This window comes from Chlorocebus sabaeus, chromosome 21 (assembly GCF_047675955.1).
Source record: "Chlorocebus sabaeus isolate Y175 chromosome 21, mChlSab1.0.hap1, whole genome shotgun sequence".
Classification (NCBI taxonomy): domain Eukaryota; kingdom Metazoa; phylum Chordata; class Mammalia; order Primates; family Cercopithecidae; genus Chlorocebus; species Chlorocebus sabaeus.
In genome coordinates, this window is record NC_132924.1 from 62,068,484 (window position 1) to 62,091,747 (window position 23,264).

At 38.0% G+C, this 23,264-nt stretch overlaps 1 protein-coding gene across 3 annotated transcripts in view; it reads right to left on the minus strand.

Annotated features, from left to right (window-relative positions):
* Positions 1–23,264, minus strand: part of CDK14 (cyclin dependent kinase 14) — a 589,453-nt gene that overhangs the window by 430,272 nt on the left and 135,917 nt on the right. For all 3 annotated transcript variants that reach the window (XM_007982225.3, XM_007982233.3, XM_007982232.3), the window contains one exon: positions 10,701–10,795. In XM_007982225.3, coding sequence (XP_007980416.1) covers positions 10,701–10,795 — 95 coding nt within the window. The remainder of the gene's footprint in view (positions 1–10,700; positions 10,796–23,264) is intronic.

Below are 23,264 nucleotides of genomic sequence, written 5' to 3' on the forward strand. Positions count from 1 at the left end.
CTTCTTCTAAAGGAAGTCAAGGATGAATCTGCAATTTGAGTAGGCTTTAGGGTTTAAAAATAAAATAAAATTAGCAGATGTTGGTGGGTGGGCTATATTATCCTCCTTGGACTAGGTAAGAATAGGAACCCTACTTTTCAAACTTCCACCTATACACAGATCTGAAGGAACACAGATCGGAAAATCCCACATAGCAAACTGCATTTACTCTGTTAGCTTTTCTTCCCTCAGTTTCTCCTGTTATACATTGTAACGCTGTATTTTGTTCATTAAAGTATAAAACTAACACTGATTGTATTATACTGTGATGTTATTTTCATACCTTTGATTAAACAGTGTGATTACAGGCTTGATCTTTGAAGCGAGCTGTAATAATAAGCTTTGGCCCATGAGTCCAAAGTCTAAAAGAAGTCAGAGCAGATCTAATGAGAAACAGAGTGGGCCTTGGCAGCATCCTACAGCAGAGCTTGTAAAACGTAATCAGACCAGTGTCTCTTTGCAGGAAGCTCCCACTTGTGGGCAGCTAACCTCTCAGGACTCTGAAGTCCACATGACAGTCTAGGTGTCAATACTTAAGATGGCAGCTTCAATGAACCAGGAGTCTAGTGTTTTCCATCTGGGGATTACTGACTTCTAGAACTCTTCAAACCCCTCCTGATAGTGTTTCAATGAAGTTGACCTTCAGTGCAAGCAGTAAGAACTGCACCTTTAATTTCACATATTCTGAAAAGGTGGTTAACTGCTGCTGCCTTTCTTCTTGCACTTCTGCTTGTTTTAATTAATAGCATTTCTTCCCCCTATTTCTCCTGGGGATTTGAAGAGCTCTTTGAACTGTATTTAGTATATTTCAGTCTTGGTTTGGTGTAGTCTCTCAATTTATGACGTCATTTAATTCAAGTTCAATTATTCAGTACAAATTGGCAGGATGAAATGCTAAAAGATTGGCACTTTCAATCTCATAAATCTCATGTTATATAAAGTGAGCAAATTCCTTCATTGTTCTCATTGACCTCTGAGATAACAATTTATGGCTGGCACAAACCAGTGTGGGCAGGCTTTTCCTTAGCAGGCTCCTGCAGAAGTAAGGCTTTGGCATCTTCACCTCAACAGGAACTAAACATAAATAGAGAAAGTGACCAGAGATCAGGATCATCTGTGGGACAACTTAGTCTGAATACTCCAGTTCTAGAAGCAAAACAAAGAGCAAGCTGTTTTTCCTCTAAATGGTATGTGAAGTCTGAGAAAATCAAAAGCAGCTACAGACTCGCATACCCCCTAGATTCAGTAGCAACGAAAAGAGGGGACCCCGTCCCAGGGAGAGCAAAGACTCATACCTACTCACTTGAGGTAGGGTGCAGAACCTGGGGGACTCAGGTGTGATCTACCAGCAGATCAAAGTACATTGAGGAGAATATGGGCCCCACTATGTCTCAACATTAGGTCTTGAGGTTGTGGGAGGTAGTAGCTCTTATTTGTAACAACCAGGTATTCATGGGTGCCCATGCATAATCAAACCACCAATCCTCCCAGATTATATTGCTTAAAGCCAATTCCACTTCAATACTCAAACAAAACACTTTTGTCTAACCAAAACTACCACAATAATCAAAGTGAATCTGTTTACTTTTACTTTATGACTCTCAGAGTTCAACAAATTTAGTGGAGAGTCTGATAACCAATGAGTGAAAATCTCAATATATTTGCTTGGGGAGAAGGAGCAAGCCTCAAAAGGCAACAGTGCCAAGGATTCCACAAAGACACATAGTGATGAGGGAGGCTTGATTTGAAAGCACACAAAGATGTGGCTTCTAAACTCCATCAGTGACCACTGGAGAGAACACATTTAAAATACTTTAGTCGACATCATCTCTCTTCACTCCTTTTGAAACCCCACACCATTTTACCTGGGCATTTTTTTTTTCTTAGACAGAGTCGCACTCTGTCACCCAGGCTGGAGTGCAATGGTGCGTTCTCAACTCACTGCAACCTCTGCCTCCCAGGTTCAAGTGATTCTCATGCCTCAGCCTTCTGAGTAGCTGGGATTATAAGTGTATGCCACCACACCCAGCTGACTTTTGTATTTTTAGTAGAGACGGGGTTTCACCATGTTGGACAGCCTGGTCTCGAACTCCTGGCCTCAGGTGATCCACTTGCCTTGCCCTTGCAAAGTGCTGGGATTGCAGGCATGAGCCACTGCGTTACTTGGGTCTTTCTTACTACATTCTAGCTTATATTGAATCTAGTATTAATACATCTTCATTTATATAGAATTACTTATGTATTTGTACCATTGCCCTTCAAGATTAAGTTTCCCGAGGGCAGAATCCTCATCTGAGTCACCTCTTTTCCACTGGCAGCACAAAAAAGGCATAATTATAAACAATACAATGAATATTCATCATTAGTTGAATAAGTTCAAAAAATATTAACACGTCCCTGAATACACAGAAGTCCTTGGTAAACTGAGAGGTAAAAAGATGATTTCAAGGTGCTGAATTAAAGGCATTTTAAAATGCCATATATTTTAATTTTTCAAAGTATTATATAATGCATAATTTTTAATCTTATATTAAATGCTACAGGAATTTAGAAGAGAGAACATAATCAGAAAACCAAACCAGAAGAGAGATTAGCAGTCAGAATGATAATTGCCACCCCCCATCTAAACATAAAAGCAGAGAGAAAGAAAGAGAGGGAGAGACAAAAAGACAGTGAAAGACAAAGAGATAGAGAGACAGAAGAAATCTGGAGAACACTGATCAAAAACCAAAAACTTTCTACTCAAATATGAGAACGTGGTAAGTTCAAAGTTTTTTCTTAAAAGCATATTTGTGGCCGGGTACGGTGGCTCACGCCTGTAATCCCAGCACTTTGAGAGGCCCAGGCGGGCGGATCACCTGAGGTCAGGAGTTTGAGACCAGCTTGACCAACATGGAGAAATCCCGTCTCTATTAAGAATACAAAAAAATTGGCCAGACATGGTGGCACATGCCTGTAATCTCAGCTACTCGGGAGGCAGAGGCAGAGGCAGAGGCAGAGGCAGGAGAATCGCTTGAACACAGGAGGTGGAGGTTGCAGTGAGCCAACGTCGCACCACTGCACTCCGGCCTGGGAAACAAGAGCGAAACTCGGTCTCAAAAAAAAAAAAAGGCATATTTGTGAGTTTTGTATGTTGATGTGAACAGGGTCAACCAGCCATCTGTTAGAAGCCAAGCTCACTATAAAGCAGACTACCTATATAGGAATCTCAGTTAACTTCTCCCCAGTGTGTGTGTTCCTACATGGATAAGAGATCCAAAAGAATCAAGAATAATTAAAAACCCTTTCTATTCCTCAAGTTTCTAAACTATGCCTAATAGCAACTACTCCACAATCAAGAATTACACACACCAGCTGGGCATGGTTGCTCATGTCTGTAATCCCAACATTTTGGGAAGCTGAGGTGGGTGGATCACTTTAGCTCAGGAGTTCAAGACCAGTCTTGGCAACATGGCAAAACCTCGTCTCGACCAAAAAAATACAAAAATTAGCTGGGTGTGGTGGCATCTGTCTGTAGTCCCAGCTACTTGTGGGGGCTGAGGCGGGAAGATCGCCTGAGCCTGGGAGGCAGAGGTTGCAGTGAACCAAGATTGCACGCACTACTGGACTCCAGCCTAGGTGACAGAGTGAGGCCCTGTCTAAAAAAAAAAAAAAATTACACAAATCTCTTGATGGGGGTAACAAATATCCTTTGCTTATATTGCTTTAAAAAGAACCAATCAGTAAAGGATGAATGACACATATTACAGGCAGAAAAAGAACAACACTGTCATGAAGGAAATGCCAAGTTAGTGAGGTTTGACACTAGTAAGTGTTATGGATTGAACTGTTCAAAAAGGTATGTTGAGGTTCTGACCCCAAGCACCTCAGCACCTCAGAACACAATTTTTTTTGAAATGAGGCCTTTATGGAGGCAATCAAAATGAAGTCATTAGGGTGGACCTTAATCAAATATAACTCACGTCCTGACAGAAGGGAAAAACTTGGACACAGAGACAGACAGACACACACACACCCACACACACATATACACACTGGAAGAATGCCATGTAGAGAAGAAGGCAACAACAGGGGTGAGGCACCTGGAAGCCAGGAAAGCCCAAGATTGCCAGCACACCACCAGAAGCTAGGAGAGAGGCATGGAACAGATTCTCCCTAACAACCCTCAGAAGGAACCCACCCTGCAGACACCTTGATTTCAGACTTCTAGCCTCTAGAACTGAGAATATACGTGTAGTTTAACCCACCTAGATTGTGGGACATTGTTATTGCAAGCCCTAGCAAACTAATACAATGAGGCTTATGGTAAAATCCAAACATGACACCTGTAAACCAACACATATGTGTAAAATGCTCACAAACTGAAAATCACAAGTATCTCTACAAATGCCAGACAGCTTCACTGCAAGATAATGACAGCTGTTCTTGGGGAGGATGCTAAAGATTATGTTTAAAGACGGCAGTTGGGATGCACACATTTATGGGAGAATGGTGAGGAGAATTGGAACAGGTATTCCAACAATTAGTCGGCTATTTAAATTATGTAGCATTATAGGGACACTCCAAACTTAGCTCTCAAGTCCTGCAATGTGACATGTGGCTGTTATTCTTCAGCCTGACTTAGCCACCTTAATGCAAGCAAAGCCAGATAGCCTGTCATCTCTTAAAGCAGGTGAGTAGGCAATGGCTTTCATCTCCACTTGGAGGAACTTAAGTACTACATGTGACTAGGAGGCTTGAAACTGTACTGAAGTCATTCTTCAATTCTAGGAGCTTTTTGGCAGAATCTTTAGGGTTTCCCAAGTATAGAATCATATTGTCAGCAAAGATGGATAATTTGACTTGTTTTCTTATTTGGATGCCTTTTATTTCTTTCTCTTGCCTGATTGCTCTGGCTAGTACTTCTGGTACTACGTTTTAATAGGAGTAGCGAGAGTGGGTATCCTTGTCTTTTTCCAGTTCTCTAGGGGAATGCTTCCAGCTGTTGTCAGTTCAGTATGATGCCAGCTGTAGGTCTGTCATAGGTGGCTCTTATTATTTTGAGCTATGTTCCTTCAGTGCCTAGCTTATTGAGGGTCTTTATCATGAAGGGATATTGGATTTTATCAAAGGCTTTTTGCAAATTGACTGAGATGATCAAATGGTTTTTGTTCTTAATTCTGCTGTGTGGTGAAACACATGTATTGATTTGTGAATTCTGAACCAATCTTGCATCTCCAGAATGAAGCCTACTTGATTGTGGTGAATTATCTTTTTGATGCGCTGCTGGATTTGGTTTGCTGGTATTTTGTTGAGGATTTTTGTGTCTAGTTGTTCATATCAGGATGATGCTGGCTTCATCATCCTTGATGATAGGGCAGCGTCCATCTTTCTCAGTTTTTTGCAATAGTTTCAGTAGAATTGATACCGTCTCTTTTCTGTACTTCTGGTAGAACTTGGCTATGAATCAATCTAGTCCTGGGCTTTTTTTGGTTGGTAGGTTTTTACTACTAATTCAATTGTGGAACTTGATATTGGTCTGTTCAGAGTTTCCATTTCTTCCTGATTCAATCTTGGGAGGTTACGTGTTCCAGAAATTTACCAATTTCCTCTAGATTTTCTACTTTGTATACACAGAGTTGTTCCTAATAGTCTCTGACAATCTTTTGTATTTCCATGGGATCAGTTGTAATGTCACCTTTGCCATTTCTCATTGTGCTAATTTGGATCTTCTCTCTTTCTTTAGTTAGTGTTCTATTGATCTTTACCCTTTCAAAGAACCAACTTTTGGTTTCAACGATTTTTAATATATTTTTAGGTCTCAATTCCAGTCAGTTCTGCACTGATTTTAGTTATGTCTTTTTTTCTTCTGGTTTTGGGGTTAGGTTGTTCTTGTTTTACTAGTTCCTCTAGATGTGATGTTAGTTAAGTTAAGATCTTTCTAACTATTTTAAGTAGGCATTTAGTGCTGTAAACTTTCCTCTTAACACTGCTTTTCCTGTATCCCAGAGATTTTGGTATGATTTGTCTCTGTTTCCATTTATGTCTAAGAATTTTTTGACTTCTGCTTTAGTTGTATCAAAAGTCATTCAGGAGCAAGTTGTTTAATTTCCACGTAATTGCAAAGTTTGGGGAAATCTTCTTGGTATTGATTCCTATTTTTATTCCACTCTGGTCTAACAGTATGAATAGTATGACTTTTTTTTTTTAATTTATTGAGATCTGCTTTATGACTGAGTATGTGGTCATCTGTCCTAAATGCAAATAAGAAGAACGTATATTCTGTGGTTAATGGAGGTGGCGTATTCTGTAGATGCCTATTAGGTCCAGTTGGTCAGGGGTAGAATTTAAGTACAGAATTTCCTTGTTAGTTTTCTGCCTTGATGATCTGTCTAATGCTGTCAGTGGGTTGTTGAAGCCCCTACTATTACTGTGTGGCTAAGTCCTTTTGTAGGTCTACAAGTAATTGTTTCAGGAATTTGGTTGTTCCATTGTTGCATGCATAAAAATTTAGGATAGTTAAGTCTTCTCGTTGAATTGAACGCTTTATCATTATGTAACGCCCTTCTTTCTTCTATTTTATTGTTGTTGGCTTAAAGTCTTTTATCTGATATAAAAATAGTGACTCCTGCTCTTGTTTGTTTTCCATTTGAGTGATAAATCTTTCTCCAATCCTTTACTCTGAGCCTACTGGTGTAATCACATGTGAGATGGGTCTCTTGAAAGCAGCAGAGAGATAAGTCTTGTTTGTTTTTTTTTCTTAATCCAACTTACAATTCTGTGCCCTTTAAAAGTGTGAGGTTTAGTCAGTCTATATTCAAAGTTAATATTGATATATAGTGTTTTGAGCCTATCATGAAGTTGTTACTTAGTTGCATTACAGTTTTTATTTTGTGGTGGCTTTACAGAATCTGTGGGTCATGTGCTTATGTGTGTTTTTGTGGTAGTGGGTATTGTTCTTACATTTGCATGTTTAGAACACCCTTAAGGATCTCTTGTAAGGCTGATCTAGTGGTAAGAAATTCCCTTAGTGCTTGCTTGTCTGGAAAACATTTTATTTCTCCTTTGCTTATGAGGCTTAGCTTTGTGGGATATGAAATTCTTGGCTGAGATTTCTTTTCTTTAAGAATGCTGAAAACAGGCCCCCAAACTCTCCTGGCTTGTAAGGTTTCTGCTGAGAAATCCACTGTTAGCTTAATTGTGTTCCTTTTATATGTGATCTTGCCTTTTTCTCTGTAACATTTTTTCTTTAGCATTGACCTTAAGATATCTTGGTGAGTATGTCTTGGTGATGTTCATTTTACATAGTATCTCACACATGTTCTCTAGACTTTTTGAATCTGGATATCTACCTCTCTAGCAAGATTAGGGGATTTTTCTGGGATTATTCCCTCAAATATGTTTTCCAGGTTGTTTACCTTTTCTCTGTCTCACTCAGGAATGCCAATAATTTGTAGGTTTGATCACTTTACATTATCCCATATTTCTCAAAGACTGTTAATTTAAAAACATGGTTATTTTTGTCTGGGTTAGTTAAAAAGATTGGTCTTCAAGCTCTGAAATTATTTCTTCCACTTGGTCTAAACTATTGAAGCTTTCAACTGTTTTCTTTTCTCTTTTTTTTTTTTTTTTTTTTGAGACAGTCTTGCTCTGTTGCCCAGGCTGGAGTGCAGTGGCATGATCTCGGCTCACTGCAACCTCCGTCTCCCAAGTTCAAGCTATTCTCATGCCTCAGCCTCTGGAGTAGCTGAGATTATAGGCATGCACCACCCCACCCAGCTAATTTTTGTATTTTTAGTAGAGACGGGGTTTCATCATATTGTCCAGGCTGGTTTCAAACTCCTGACCTCAGATGATCTGCTCGCCTTGGCCTCCCAAAGTGCTGGGATTACAGGCGTGTCACTGTGTCTGGCCTCAATTGTACTGAAATTCCTTAAGTGAGCTTTTCAATTCTACAAATGCTGACTGATTTCCTTTTAAGATGTTAGATCTCTTTCTTCATTTCCTGGATTGATTTAGAAGTTTCTTTGTGTAGATTTTGAATCATGTCTTGGATCTCACTGAGTTTCCTTGTAATTCATGCTTTGAATTATTTATCTGTCATTTCTGAGTTTCCACTTTGGTCATGAATTATTGCTGGAGAGTTACTGTGATCCTTCAGTGGTGTCATGACATTCAGATTTTTCACAATAACACAGAATTCTTATGCTGGTTTTTTCTCATCTGGAGATACTGACACTATAATTTTTGTAATTATTTTTGTACAGATTGGATTTTTTCTTTTTCTTTCTTTCTCTGTAATATTATTGATGGTTTTTTGGGGTTTTTTTTCCTTTCCCTTTCCCTTCTCCCCAGTCCCTCTGTGTTGTGACTGCAGAGGATGCTGGGTAGGATCTTTTGGCTTTGCTTCTATAGCCCTATGCATTTCTATCAGCAGCTTTTATATAGGGCTGTTCGGTTTGACCCACAGCCAGTGGATGGCACTTATGGGTAAGAACCTACTGCAGCCAACGTGGCTGGATATATACTTGATCCTTATTTATGGGGAGATGCTCTCTGTTGCCTTAGGCAATGGGCTGATCTGTGGAGTCCACAGTGTTCTGAATTCCCTTCTCAGTCCTGGGGGGCAGGAGGCAAGATGGTCATCCCCTGATGACAGGCAACAAGCACCAGCACTGGAGAATCCAGTGGAAAACCATCAAGCACCCAGAGGTGTGCCTAAGCATGAAGCTGGGAAACATCCGCAGCCCCAAGCCTATGCAGAGGACGTGGAGGCAGCCTAAACTCCTAATCCAGGAGCGTAAGCATTCCAGAACCCTGGAGATTTGCCAGGGCATGGAGGAAAGAGGACCCTACTACAGCAGAGTTTTTGTGTAGAAAGGGTGAGGCAGCTTAGACTGCCATTCCAGGTGAACTGGTGCTCCAAATGCCTGGAGATGTGCCTGGGTGTGGAGCACAGAAGGCCCAGCTGCACCATGGTCTCTGCACAGGAAACAGTGAGTGACTCAGGATGCTGAATCAGGTGAGCAGGTGCTCTAACTGCCTGGAGATCTGCCTGGATGTGAAGCAGAAAGGGCCCCTCCTGCACCTGGATGTCTGCAAACGAAGGGTGGGGCAACTCAGGCTGCCAATCCAGGTGAAGTGAGCAGGAGCTTTGAATGCCTGGAGATCTGCCTGGGCATGGAATGAAGAGGGCTCCGCTATACCAGGATCTCTGGACAGAGGGGGTGGAGCAGTTCAGGATGCAGAACCAGGCAAGCGGGTGCTCCAGTCTGCCTGGGTGTGGAATGAAGACGGCTCCCTGCACAATTTTTGCAAACTTTTTTTATAACTCTCAAAATTAATACTACTGCTTTTGACTTCACAGTTTTTTTGCCTTACATATCTTTCTTGATAAGGAATATTTCATCTTCTAAACTTAAGAAACATGAACAAACAGGTATAAGACCACACTCCTGAAAATCCTAAGATAACCTAAATTAGCACATAATCAAAATTTCCAACTATGTCTTTAGAATGATCCTTCAGAGAATTGTTCTCTTCTACATCTTCTAATTACTTAAGTTACAATGTCCTAATCTGGTTGGGTGCAGTGGTTCATGCCTGTAATCCCAACACTTTGGAAGTCCAAGGTCAGAGGATCACTTAAGCCCAGGAGTTTAAAACCAGCCTGGGCAACACAAGAAAATTCTGTTTCTACAAAAGAATTTTTTAAAAAATAGCCAGACATGATGGCATATGCTTGTAGTCCCTGCTACTCAGGAGGCTAAGGCAAGAGGACTGTTTGAGCCCAGGAGGTTGAGAATGCAATGAGCCGTTATCAGGCCACTGTACTCCAGCCTGGGCAACAGGGCGAAATGCTGTCTCAGAGAAAAAAAAAAAAAAAATCCTATCTTCTATAAAGATTTTAAAAAGAGGTAACAGGGCCGGTATAGAAAATTATTTTGCAACATCATTTGGTAGAGTTATAAAGTTAAAACAAAGCTTGTGACTTCTGTGGTTGTTGCAGAGATAGCATTAATTTACCTACAACTACATGTCACTAACTCTGTCTTTAATCAATAACAGAGAGGAAGGAGGTCAATCAGAAACACATGAGGACAAGCTTTTTAAGAATCCAAATCTGTGCCCTGACTGCCAGAGAACAATGGAGAGAAAGAAGAAAAGGAGGCGAGAGTTGTTTCTCTATATGAAAATATATGCAGCATGATGCCAAAGCAGACAGAAAGAAAAAGAAAAGTTGGCCTTTTTTTTTAAGTAAGAGACTTCTGAAAGATGGAGTAAAAGCTTAATTTAAAAAGACCCCAAGAATGGCCAATACATTTGGCATTGTCAAATCAATACTCCTATTCCCAACACTAAATCTCTATGAGAAATTAATCACATAATTCACCTGGAAATGAATTCTCATTAGACGGTTCCAACCCCTTTGAAAGAAAGAGAAAACAATGTTGTGGGGAGGAGTGTTAAACAGAAAAGTAAATTGAACAGTCTGAAAAACTGTTTACTAGCAGAGTACACCAATTCCAATGAGTTTTATATACTTGCCAAAAGAAAAAAAAAAGATACCCTGAGGGAGGAAAATCTATTGTATACTAAATAAGAATTAAATAAAATGCTATTTAGTAATAAGAGGACTGATACACTGCACATGTGAAATATTCCAAAAATAATGAACTTACTTGCTTTTCCCTTTGTATACTGTAGCATAAGATCCTTCCCCTAGTTTTTCCAGCTTTTCATATGAGTCAGCTTTTCCAAATTTGGGACTTGTTGGCTAAAAATGAAGCACAGGGTAAGCAAAACAGATTATATCAAATTAATTAACAACAAATACCATGATTTTGCTGAGAATGTACAGATTCTCTGTCACTTTTTAAATAACTGTTTTTTCTGGCATACATATTTATTTTTCAAAACAACATAATAAACAGGGTACAAAACTCAAAAAATGCAAATAAACACAATGTAGAATGAAATTATTCCCATAATCTAACCAGGGAACCACTGTTAATATTTTGATAGTTGCTCTTCCAGTGCTATCTGTAAGCTGATGATTGCTTTCTTACATAAATGAAATTGCAGCTATATCTACTGTTTTTTAACCTGACCCTCCCTTTTTTATTCAATAAATTGTGAATACTTTACATGTCATTATACCATCTTCTAAATTATGAGCTGGTAAACTGTGGCCCATGGGTCAAATCCATCCCACTACCTGTTTTTGTATATCCCATAAGTTTAGAATAGTTTTTACTTTTTTAATGGTTGAAGGAAACAAAGCAAAATAAGAATAAAATATCATGATATGTGAAAATAATATGAAAATTAAATTTTAGTGTTCATAAAGTTTTACTGAAACACAGTCGTGGTCATTCACTTGTATATTTTTTCATGGTTTTCAAACTACAACAGAGCTGTAGTTCCAATACGGATCACATGGGTGACAAAGCCGAAAATATTTACTGTATCCCGTTGTAAATCATGATGGTATAATATTCAGCCATATAAAGGTACTCCTCTGATACCTTTTAGTGATAATTCAAACAGATAATCAGAAGATGTTATCACCCAGCTATCACTAATACAAAATGGAACTCTCTTACACACACATAAATCAATCCTTAAGGCATAGCTGCCACCAAATAACTCTTCCTTAAGACAGGTCACATCCCAACAGGACCAAAAAACATGCTAAGAGGGAGTGACCTCATCACTCTTACTGTGCTCAACTCCCACCCTAACTTTAAATAACTATGGAGCAAGAAAAGGGGAGTGTTGTCCTCCGTGGTGGAGAAGCATTCACCTTCTATTTCAGTAAGAAATGATCTATTATTATACTGTTGCTATTAAATAAAAGGGTAATACCAAAGCATATCAGAAAATGATAATTACACAAGGAATGAAAAATATCTTATTAAAGAGATTTATTCCAATATAAATATATATACATATACATAATTCATAAAAGGTGGCTAATATTTGTAGTACTTCATAAATAACCAACTTCAGAAGTTTAGAACTTGTATTCTTGAAGTTGGGCTTGAACACTACTTTTGAGTATACTCCTGTACCACTTACCAAAAAACACACATGTGGGCAACGATTCTGACTCCTGCTATTTATTAGGATTTTATGCGGCCAGTTGAATATACGTTTCTTACTTCTTTCCCACCCAAAATACCCCATCATGACTGAAAAGTTATTTTTCAAAAATAATAAATCAGAATTAGAAACAGAAAACAGAGTGCCAATATCTAATCAGAAATTTTGAAGAATTCTGAAAGAAGGTAATCAGAATCAAAACGTCAGGGAAAAGCCTGACCATGTAGGAGAAGACTATTAAAGAAAAGAAGCAGGAACCTCTAAGTGAACATGAGACCACTCAACACATAAACAGTTGAGACTGCAGTGTCCTCCCAAGCAAGCTGCAGAGGCATCTGCGCAGGAGACAGCTTAGAGTGTGGTATCTGAGCAGAGCAAGGACTCAAGTAGCCAACACCCAGAGAAAAAGCAATGTCTCCCCATCCTCCAAGCTGTAATCCCTTTCACACAATCAGCAGAGACAATTTACAGAAAATAAAATAAGCTGACAGTGATTCTCAAGTACAAATATGAGTATACAACCAAAAATCACAAATCATTTTAGGAAAATCAACATCCTAAAAGAGAAGGATAAAATTCAGTGGGCAGATAAGCTAAAACCTTGGAAGGCAAGTTGACATTGCAAAGGTAAGGATAACTTTAAATAGGCCAGGCGCAGTGGTTCACACCTGTAATCCCAGCATTTTGAGACGCAGAGGCAGGCGGATCACGAGGTCAGGAGATCGAGACCATCCTGCCCAACATGGTGAAACCCCATCTCTACTAAAAATACAAAAATTAGCTGGGCGTGGTGGTGCACATCTGTAGTCCCAGCTACTGGGGAGGCTGAGGCAGGAGAATTGCTTGAACCCCAGAGGCTAAAAAAGTAATAAGCTCAATGGCTGAACAGAATTCTCCCAGAAAACTTCAGGGAGAGGTTGCATCTAAATAGAAAATTTATTCGGCAAACGTATTGTCACAGATTGTAATAGCTGCAAAAAGACAGTTAAGCAATATTTTCAAAATTAAAAGGAAAAATAATTTTGCATAATTAAAACTATACTCAAGACAGTCCCTCAAGTGAAATATGGAAACACAACAATTTTACTACCCACAGAAAAAAATCTAGATATAAAATTATCTCAATGTAAGATGTAGCTGGAGTGATGCGGGGACAAGGCAAGGAAGAGCAGGAAAGAAGAAATAAAACCACACTGAGCTTTCTTGAATAAATCAGAATATATTGCAGATACAGATTGAAATTCCAAATGCATACCTTTTAGAATGTCTCTTAACCTTTCAAAGGGAATCGTAAATTGATATAAATAAGGTGTACAAATCCCAAACAAATTGGGGAGGGAGGAATGGGGAAAAAATGCAATGAAAGAGAAAGAGGGTAAGGAGTGAGAGGTTAGAGGAGGAGGCATATTCAGTAAGAAAGCATGCAAAGTTTTATAAAATAAGAATTTTATAAAATAAGAATAAATTTTATAAAATAAGAATAAAGTCCAAACATATCAATGATTACAATAAACATAAATGAATCAACTTCCCCTATTAAAGGAAAAGCTCTCCGATTAAAGAAACAAAGAAAATATAGCAATATGCTATTAAGAAGAGATTTAATGAGAGTAAATCTGAAAATAAAGAAGTAAAGGAAAAATATAGCTCAATAAGCATTTTTTAAAATAATACCAATAGTAGTATTGATAGCAGACAAGACAGAATTTACAAAACAATAAATAGATTAAATTAGTATCTCCCATAAAAAATGAATGTTAAAAATCCACCAAGAAGTCTAATAAACTAGTAAACTAGTAAAGGCCAAATAACATAGTTTTGAAATGTTTCAAACAATTGTTGGTAGCAATAAAGCGAGAAACTGTTGGTGATAATGAAAGACAAGCATACACATTGACAGAGCAAGCAAGTAACTAATAATTAAGGGATCTATGGGGCTCAAATATTAGAAACAATGGCTTAATTAATATACATATTCATATATTTATATTCTTTCAAGCACACATTTAAAATCACCAAAAAATGATCATAGACTGTCACAAAGATGATCTCAATATTGAAAACTGCAAAAACATTTCAAGTTGCTTTTTCTGAACACAATGCAATTAAATTAGAAATTAAGACTATAATTAACAAAACCGTACTGTATTTGGGATTCCTGCTAAATGAGTAGATTTTAGCTGTTCTTGCCACAACAACAAAAAATGGGTAACTATATGAGATGATAGATATGTTAATTTGCTTCACTACAGTAATCATTTTACTATCTACATGTATCCCATAACACCACGCTATATAGGTTAGAATCCCTAATCCAAAAACCTTAAAACCAAAATGTTCCAAAAATCTGAAACTTTTTGAACACCAGCATGATGCCACAAGTGAAAAATTCCACACCTGACCTCATGTGACAGGTGCACAAAATTATTTAAAATATTGTATACAATTACATTCAGACTATGCATATAAGCTATATATGAAACACGAGTGAATTTCATGTTTAGACTTGGGGTCCCCTTCCTAAGATATCTCATGTATATTCCAGAATCCAAAAAAATCTTAAAGCCAAAATACCTCTGTGCCAAGCATTTCAGATAGGGGATGCTCAATCTATGTATCTTAAATATATACAACAAATGTTATCTTGTTGAAATAAAAAAATTAAAGCTGAATAGTTTAACAACATGGGTTTAAAAAAATCAAAACTTAAAATTCATAAATATATAACAATGAGAGCATGACCATTTAAGACCTATGGCATGTAGCCAAATCAACACATAAAAGAAAATTTAAATATATGCATATAATAGAAAACAATAAAGCAGTATGATTTAGACTTTTAATGGCAGCTAGAAAAGAAGCAACAAAGAACACAGTAGGATGAGATTAATAAAGACAATGAAAGATATTTGTAAAATATAAGACAAAAGTATTGTAAACATGATTAATACAACCAAATGCTATTTGTAAAGACCATTAAAACAGATAATTATCTGGAAAGTCTCATTAAAAAGAGAACTAAATAAACACTGGAAATACAAAGAGAACATAACTCAGTTTAAGAACGAATGTTTTTGTTGTCATTAATTAACCTGGAATACTATGAACAGCTTTATACCAAAATATTCAAAATTTAGTACATACTTTCTAGAAAAAATTAATTACCCAAATTGACCTCAGCAAAATACAAAAACTAAGACACAATAAACAGAATAAATTTAAAGAGTTAATCTTAAAAATATAATCTTCTAAGGGCAACTTCTACTAAAATTTAAGAAACAGATATACTAAGTTGTATGAAGCAGATAGTATAAAAATATAAAATGCTTCTAATCAGCAAAACCCTATTACCAAAATTAACTAACTAATTAAACAAAAGGCCAAGTATCACAAACATAGGAGCAAAAATTCTAAGAAAATTTTTAAAAATTAATTTCTGCAAATGTGCTACAAGAATAATATACTATGGCCAAATGAGATTTATCTCATTAATTCAAAAATGATTCAACCTCAAAAAATTTACTAATATATTTCCCTACATAAAAGAAAAATCCTGAAAAATAATTTTTAAAATTCAGTATACTGTGTATCTGAAATAAAATCATAAAATTATGTAATCTAGTAACAAAGGAAAGGTTCCAAATTCAGTATTATTTTTATAGAAACCTGTAACAAACCTCATATTAAATGGTGAAATATTTGATCCATTATTTTAAATGCAAGAACAAGACAGGAAACCACCCACCTTCCACTATTTGGCAGTTATTAACGAGTATTTGTGCTTTAGATACTAATCTCTTCCTTAAAATAGGAACCTATTATGTTAATCCTTACAATAACAAATATATCTCTAAATATGTCCAAACGTTAGGGGCTTCAAATTAAAGCCACAGAGATTGTAGAAAACAGGCATATATTAAAATTTTCTACTATCCAATTCACCTGTAAATAGAGTAAAGGCTCAATGATTGAAGTCAACCCACTACACATAAACTTCCATGAGGTTGTTTCCTCATTCTGTGTAATGAAAACGAACTTAATTTATGTGTGGAACTAAATAGATTTTTGAAAATCTAAAGTCAGATTTATCCAGGTGTATACAGCACAAGGTTACCTAAAGCTGTGTAGACTGAGGAGGTATTATCAGGCAACTACTGTTACTCATCATTAATGCCAATAAAAAGAGAAGAAACAAATTCATCTTTGAGAGTCCCAACTATTAATCCAGCCTATCTCTAGACAGTGGCACCTTCAATGGAAGAATGACTGTGGCAAATGCTGAGAGAACTGCTGGAAAATTAGTAAGTGCTGCAAGAAAGCTTCCAAGGTCAAGTACTCAATCTGCACTGCTGGACACAACAGTAACCCATTTCCTGACCAAGCATTCAAAATGGGGTCAATTCCTCCTCAAGCTCCATGATTACTAATTTTATAATGAAATATAGATCAAAAATAGAATTCCTGCCTTCACAAAATCAGAGCTCCTAGAGCTACATAACACTGTAGGCATCATTTACTCTAATACAAATATATAAAAATGAAAACTTCCCAGAAACACCGATTTGCCCAAGACCATACACTGAATTTCAATTAAATATTTTTCCTTAAAGTAAAGCCATCTAAGTAATCTGCTCCCTTTTAGCATTCAGTATGCGAAAACAAAACTAGCAGCACAAATTTTGCTAGCACTCAGTACGAGAAAACAAAACTAGCAACACAAATTAACAGTGTTTAAAGAAAAAATCCTAACCAAATAACAAGGGTTTATTTTATACATATGTATGGATTGCTAGAGGTGTCATAACAAAACACCACATACTTGGTGGCTTCAACAACAATAATTTATTTTTTCACAGTTTTGGAAGCTAGAAGTCCAAGATCAAGGTTTTGGCAGGGTTTGTTTCTCCTGAGTCCTCTCTCCTTGTTTTGCAGATGGCCACCTTCTCATGTGTCCTCACATGGCCTTCCCTCTGGCTGACGGGATCCCTGGTGTCTCTACACTTCTTGCAACGACACCAGTCATGTTATATTACGGTCACACCCAATGACCAAAATTTAATTTAGTCACCTCTTTTAAAACCTTACCTTCAAATACAGTTACATTTTCAGGTACTGGGGGCTGGGACATCAACATAGGAATTTTAAGGGAACAGCATGCAGTCCATAACACACACACACTCTCTCTCCCCCCCCCCCCCCATATATATATTTATGCAGATAGCATAAAATATAAATATATATATGTGTGTGTATATATATATATATGAAGGACAAAGATATTTCAAAAAATAATATAGAAAGGAACGGAGGGAGGAGAAGAAGGGGGGCAAGGTATAAGATACTTTTTTAGGAATTTAACTCGGTTCCATGTAATTTAAACTATGATTACAATGATGAGCTCTTTAAGCATTATATTCCCTTAGGACCACCTATTTTTTCCTTCAAGAAATTTGTAAGATACAAACCATGTGTTGAGTTAAATCAAGTAAAATTTAATGGAAAATTACATTCAAAGTCGCCTGACTAGTCCTGTGTGGGTTATGTTCTCATGCATTTTTCATCACCAGGAAACAGCTTGTGAATGTCACACTTTACCATCACCCTCCTGAGCCTAAGTTTTAAATAGAAATTTAAAAATCTATATTAAACTTCAGTATAAAATGATCTTCAATGGGGAAAATATTGTGTTCACAGTTCCACTCTAAATTATTTAAAATCAGAATGAGAGGTCTGTGTGTTTGCTTTTGTGCTCCTTTAAGAATGAATCCAATCTAAGTTAAAAACGTAGCAGTGGAAAATTACCTTTTTATTCTTATTAGGAGATAAACTGCTAATGACTACTTTAAGTATAAGACACAGTCACCACTTGGCAAGAGAATAGGAAGCCAAAATTTTCTCTTTCTGGAAAGGCACAAATAATTTTCAAGAAATGATATATTCACTCTACATAGATAGCTTTGTATAAAAGAGTTAATGTAATTGTTTTTAAGACAGACCATATTAAACTTACTACTTGAAAAAACTGTACTGAAGAAATTAGAAAACAAAATTTTTTTAATGAAAATCATTCATTCACAAGAAAGATTTAGTAAAGGAAGATGCTAGTGGTACAAAGTAGTCTATCTAATTAACTGGATTTGGATGCATTAACTGCTGTGGTTGTATTCTATATTCTGTTAACACTACAATGGCAGAAAATTAATATTTTCCCATATTTTGTGGTAAAACGATCAACATTATTTGCCCTGTGAAACTGATAGGTAGACATTGTGGAAATACTCTGTAACTTACAAATCAATCATGCTGACTCCATAGGAAGAATCAAAAGCATGTAATTCCTATCTAAAACTTTTCCTAGTCTACAAAAGAACAGGCCTATGGAATAGGATGCATCCAAGAGACAGTCTCCACTTTGACAGTTAGAGTCTTATAAAGTGAGTCTCCTATATTAAGTATGCAGAAATGGTCTGGTCTATAATTATAATATATAAAAATAAGGAATCCAAATGCCAAATCTTTAAAGAGGTCAATAATAAAATTCTTCCTATCAAACGAATAAAAAAAGAATAATTCAGAAAGAGAGATTTTTTATAATTGAAGTTGAGGCCTTTGTCTTTTTTTCCTTGCAACTTTATTAAATCATCACATTTAAATAAAGATGCAGGATCAAACCAAGGTGTAGTCAACCTCAAACATTATCTTTGGCTTTTTGATGTCAGATGTGTGGACAGATGAGAAACAGCTTTATGGGACAACTATTCTCTGCTTATGACTTCCCTACTTAAGAGTGTAGCCTTGAGATACCACTTTAGAGACGTGGAAATACAAGGCTAATCAGCAATTTCTAACAGACACTAACTGCATAGAGATGTGAAATTTAATGAGATGATGTCAATACTTTTTTTAAAAAAAAACGAATAAAAGTATAGAGAACCGTCAATTATCTGGGCCAGCGGAGGGGAACATTGACATGGATAATGAAACGTGTACACAATGTTCCGGCTGAACAATGTTTGCCACTCTGCCATAAAGGTGGTCTTAACCCTTGACAGCTCTAGTTCATTGTCTGTGTAATAATAATAACAACAACTAGCTAATATGAAGTGATTACATACCAGGCCTTAAGCTAATCATTTTACATGCATTACATAAACTTAATCTCTATGACACCACCATAAGGTTGGTTCTATTACTATCCCCATTTGAACATGAATAATTTACAGACTGAAAAAATAAAGTAACTCATCTAAAATCTTATAGTTACTGGAAGAACTGGAATTCAAACCAAGATGATCAGAATTGAAAATGATTTTCTTTGTTACTATTATACTGGTGGAATATTCCCACAGAGTCCTAACTCTCACCCGCACGGAGGAAATATTAAACACGCTTCAGTCTGTCTTCTATTGAAACCCCACTCGCAAAAGCAAGCATGGGTGTCTGAACTGCATTTTTATAAACTTCATGAGTATACCTCAGTGTTCACTGTAATGATACCATGATATCCAGTAAGAATGTCCATAGCTTCATACTGACTTCATTGAAAATTGGTTTTAACCCTCACACATAACTCCTTGCTTAAGATTGCTGAGTACCCCCTGAATGAGGAAAACCATAATGGAGAATCACTTCTCCAGTACATTACACTGTAACTGTGAGAGTGGATATGAGGGTGAAAGAGGAAGGATTCAATCAGAGCCACGTGGCCCCATTAAATAAGGATTTAAAGTCAAACCTGACTGGGCTAATTTTTATTTTGCCTTTGATCTCCAGAACAAGCTTTATCACCCAGCATTGACAGCACTATTACAGCCACACTAAGGTAATGCATCATTGATAGGTAACTTGGTTATAAAATAGATCTAGGTGCTGCACAGAGGTATGGATCCAAACATCACACATGGTAACAACCTATCAATGGGTCTTGGTTCTAATCTGGGAATTTTCCACTCCCCAGAAGAGGAAGTAATGCCAAGATGAGACACCCACCACACCCCAAGAACAAGTATCTAAAAACTGAAGTGAAACTCTCATTTGCAGGTTTGCACCCTCCTCCCACATCTCCCAGATTAGGCCTGCCTATCATGGGATATAGATTTTTATGGTGATGAAAAGAGGTAAATTTGGAGCAATTTGTGGAATGTAGAGAGGACCTTAACCTAAATACGAGTTTCTGAAAATATGCCCTCTTTAAGATCAGCTTATGACAGCACAACTCAATGAAATCCCTTCTAAATTGGTCCAGCAAGACAGGAAATCTCCCGTAGTACTCCCAAGAATTGCAGCTACTGAGGAGCACAGCTGGGTTAGGGGAGGTGGCAGGAATAGGGGAGGGAAGGTTTGTCATATCAATGACAGTATTAAACACTACACAGGGACTAGTCCTAGGAAAAGTGGGCACTCAATATATGTCTGAAACAAATTTAAAAACTCTGTCAAACACCCTCTTAAAATATACCACTATAAATAAAATCACATTCTTTATATTTTGCGTGAATTTTAAAGTGCCACTATCTGAAGAAAAAAGAACAATCAGCCAGTTACATTAGCATGATGGCCACTGAGGTCAAGGCATTCTTGGTTCCTTGATTTCCGTCAAGGCTTCTAATATATAATGGCCTGTATGTGAAGAGCGTATAGATGTATACAGTTGGGAAGGCATGGTATTTTAAAATAGTTTCTAACACAGTATTTCCAAAAAACAATGCTTTCCTCATTAAAACAGTAGCTGCAATGCCATACTTTTATCATGTTCTCCTTCCTTTTCAACTCTACTCTTGGAGCTTATAAAAGATAACTAATATTTTTTTAAAAATAATGATAAAAGTATGACAAAAATCATGGTGACCCTTAAGGAAAGAGGGTCTTCCTTTGATGCTTATCAGCCATTGTTACATCCTCTCAGCACTATAAAAAAGTAACACCCATGTCTATAAGGTTCCCTTGCTTTCCCATGCTTCCCATGGGTATTAATCGATCAATCCTTTACACTGCTGCAGGGGATGGAAAATGGCGTTATGCAAAAAGTGTTACTGTCTCCATTTTCTGCCCAATTCAGAATCCAGTGGAAATTAACCTTTCCACCAAAACAAACAAACAAAAAAAAAGCATAATAAAGTGCCCCTTCTTATCACAACAGGGCAGAGAACAAATAGGCAGCAGACAGGATTTGCTGGCAAGATGGCCAAATAGGAACAGCTCCCATCTGCAGCTCCCAGCGAGATTGACACAGAAGGCAAGTGATTTCGGCATTTCCAACTTAGGTACCCGGTTCATCTCACTGGGACTGGTTGGACAGGTGGTGCAGCCCACAGAGGGCTAGCCAAACCCAGGTAGGAAATCCCTCACCCAGGAAGCACAATGGGTCGAGGGATTTCCCTCCCCCAGACAAGGGAAGCCATGAGAGATTGTACCAGGAGGAACGGTGCACTCTGGCCCAGATACTGTTATTTTACCACGGTGTTCACAACCGAAAGACCAGGAGATTCCCGCCAGTGCCTAGGCCACCAGGGCCTTGGGTTTCAAGCACAAAACTGGGCAGCCATTTGGATAGACACCGAGCTAGCTGCAGCAGTTTATTTTTCATACCCCAGTGGCACCTGGAATCCCAGGGAGACAGAACCGTTCACTCCCTTGGAAAGGGGGCTGAAGCCAGGGATCCAAGTGGTCTGGCTGAGCAGGTCTCACCTCCATGGTGCCCAGCAAGCTAAGATCCACTGGCTTGAAATTCTCGTTGCCAGCTTAGCAGTCTAAAGTCGACCTGGGAAGCTTAAGCTAGGTGGGGGGAGGGGCATCGCCTTTGCTGAGGCTTGAGTAGGTGGTTTTACCCTCACAGTGTCAACAAAGCTGCCGGGAAGGTTGAAATGGGCAGAGCCCACTGCAGTTCAGTAAGGCCAGGCCGAAGGCCACTGTGGCCAGACTCCTCTAGATTCTTCCTCTCTGGGCAGGGCATCTCTGAAAGAAAGGCAGTTGCCCCAAGTCAGGGACTTAGAGATAAAACCCCCATCTCCCTGGGACAGAGCAACCAGGGAACGGTGTGGCAGTGGGCACAGCTTTAGCAGACTTAAACATCCCTGCCTGACAGCTCTAAAGAGAGCAGTGGATCTCCCAGCACAGTGTTCAAGCTCTGATAAGGGACAGACTGCCTCCTCAAGTGGGTCCCTGAACCCCATGTAATCCTAACTAGGAGACACCTCTTAGTGGGGGCCAACAGACACTCATACAGGATAACTGTGGCTGGCATCTGGTGGGTGCCCTTCTGAGATGAAGTTTCCAGAGGAAGGAACAGGCAGCAATCTTTGCTGTTGTGCAGCCTCGGCTGGTGATACCCAGCAAACAGGGTCTAGATTGGACCTCCAGCAAACTCCATCAGACCTGAAGCAGAGGCATCTGACTGTTAGAAGGAAAACTAACAAAGAGAAAGGAATAGCATCAACATCAACAAAAAGGATGTCCACTCAGAGACCCCACCCAAAGGTCACCAACATCAAAGACCAACGGTAGATAAATCCATGAAGATGGGGAGAAACCAGCACAAAAAAAGCTTAAAATTACAAAAACCAGAACACCTCTTCTCCTCCAAAGGATCACAACTCCTCGCCAGCAAGGGAACAAAACCAGATGGAGAATGAGTCTGATGAACTGACAGAAGTAGGCTTCAGAAAGTGGGTAATAACAAACTTCTCTGAGCTAAAGGAGCATGTTCTAACCCAATGCAATGAAGCTAAAAACCTTGAAAAAAGGTTAGACGAATTGCTAACTAGAATAACCAGTTTAGAGAAGAATATAAATGACCAGATGGAGCTGAAAAACACAGCACGAGAACTTCGTGAAGCATACACAATTATCAATAGCTCAATCAATCAAGGGAAGAAAGGATATCAGAGATTAAAGATCAACTCAATGAAATAAAGCAAGAAGATAAGACTGGAGAAAAAAGAGTGAAAAGAAACAAACAAAGACTCCAAGAAATATGGGACTATGAGAAAAGACAAAAATCTACATTTGATTGTTGTACCTGAAAGTGACGAGGAGAATGGAACCAAGTTGGAAAACACTCTTCAGGATATCATCCAGGAGATCTTCCCCAACCTAGCAAGGCAGGACAACATTCAAATTCAGGAAATACAGAGAACACCACA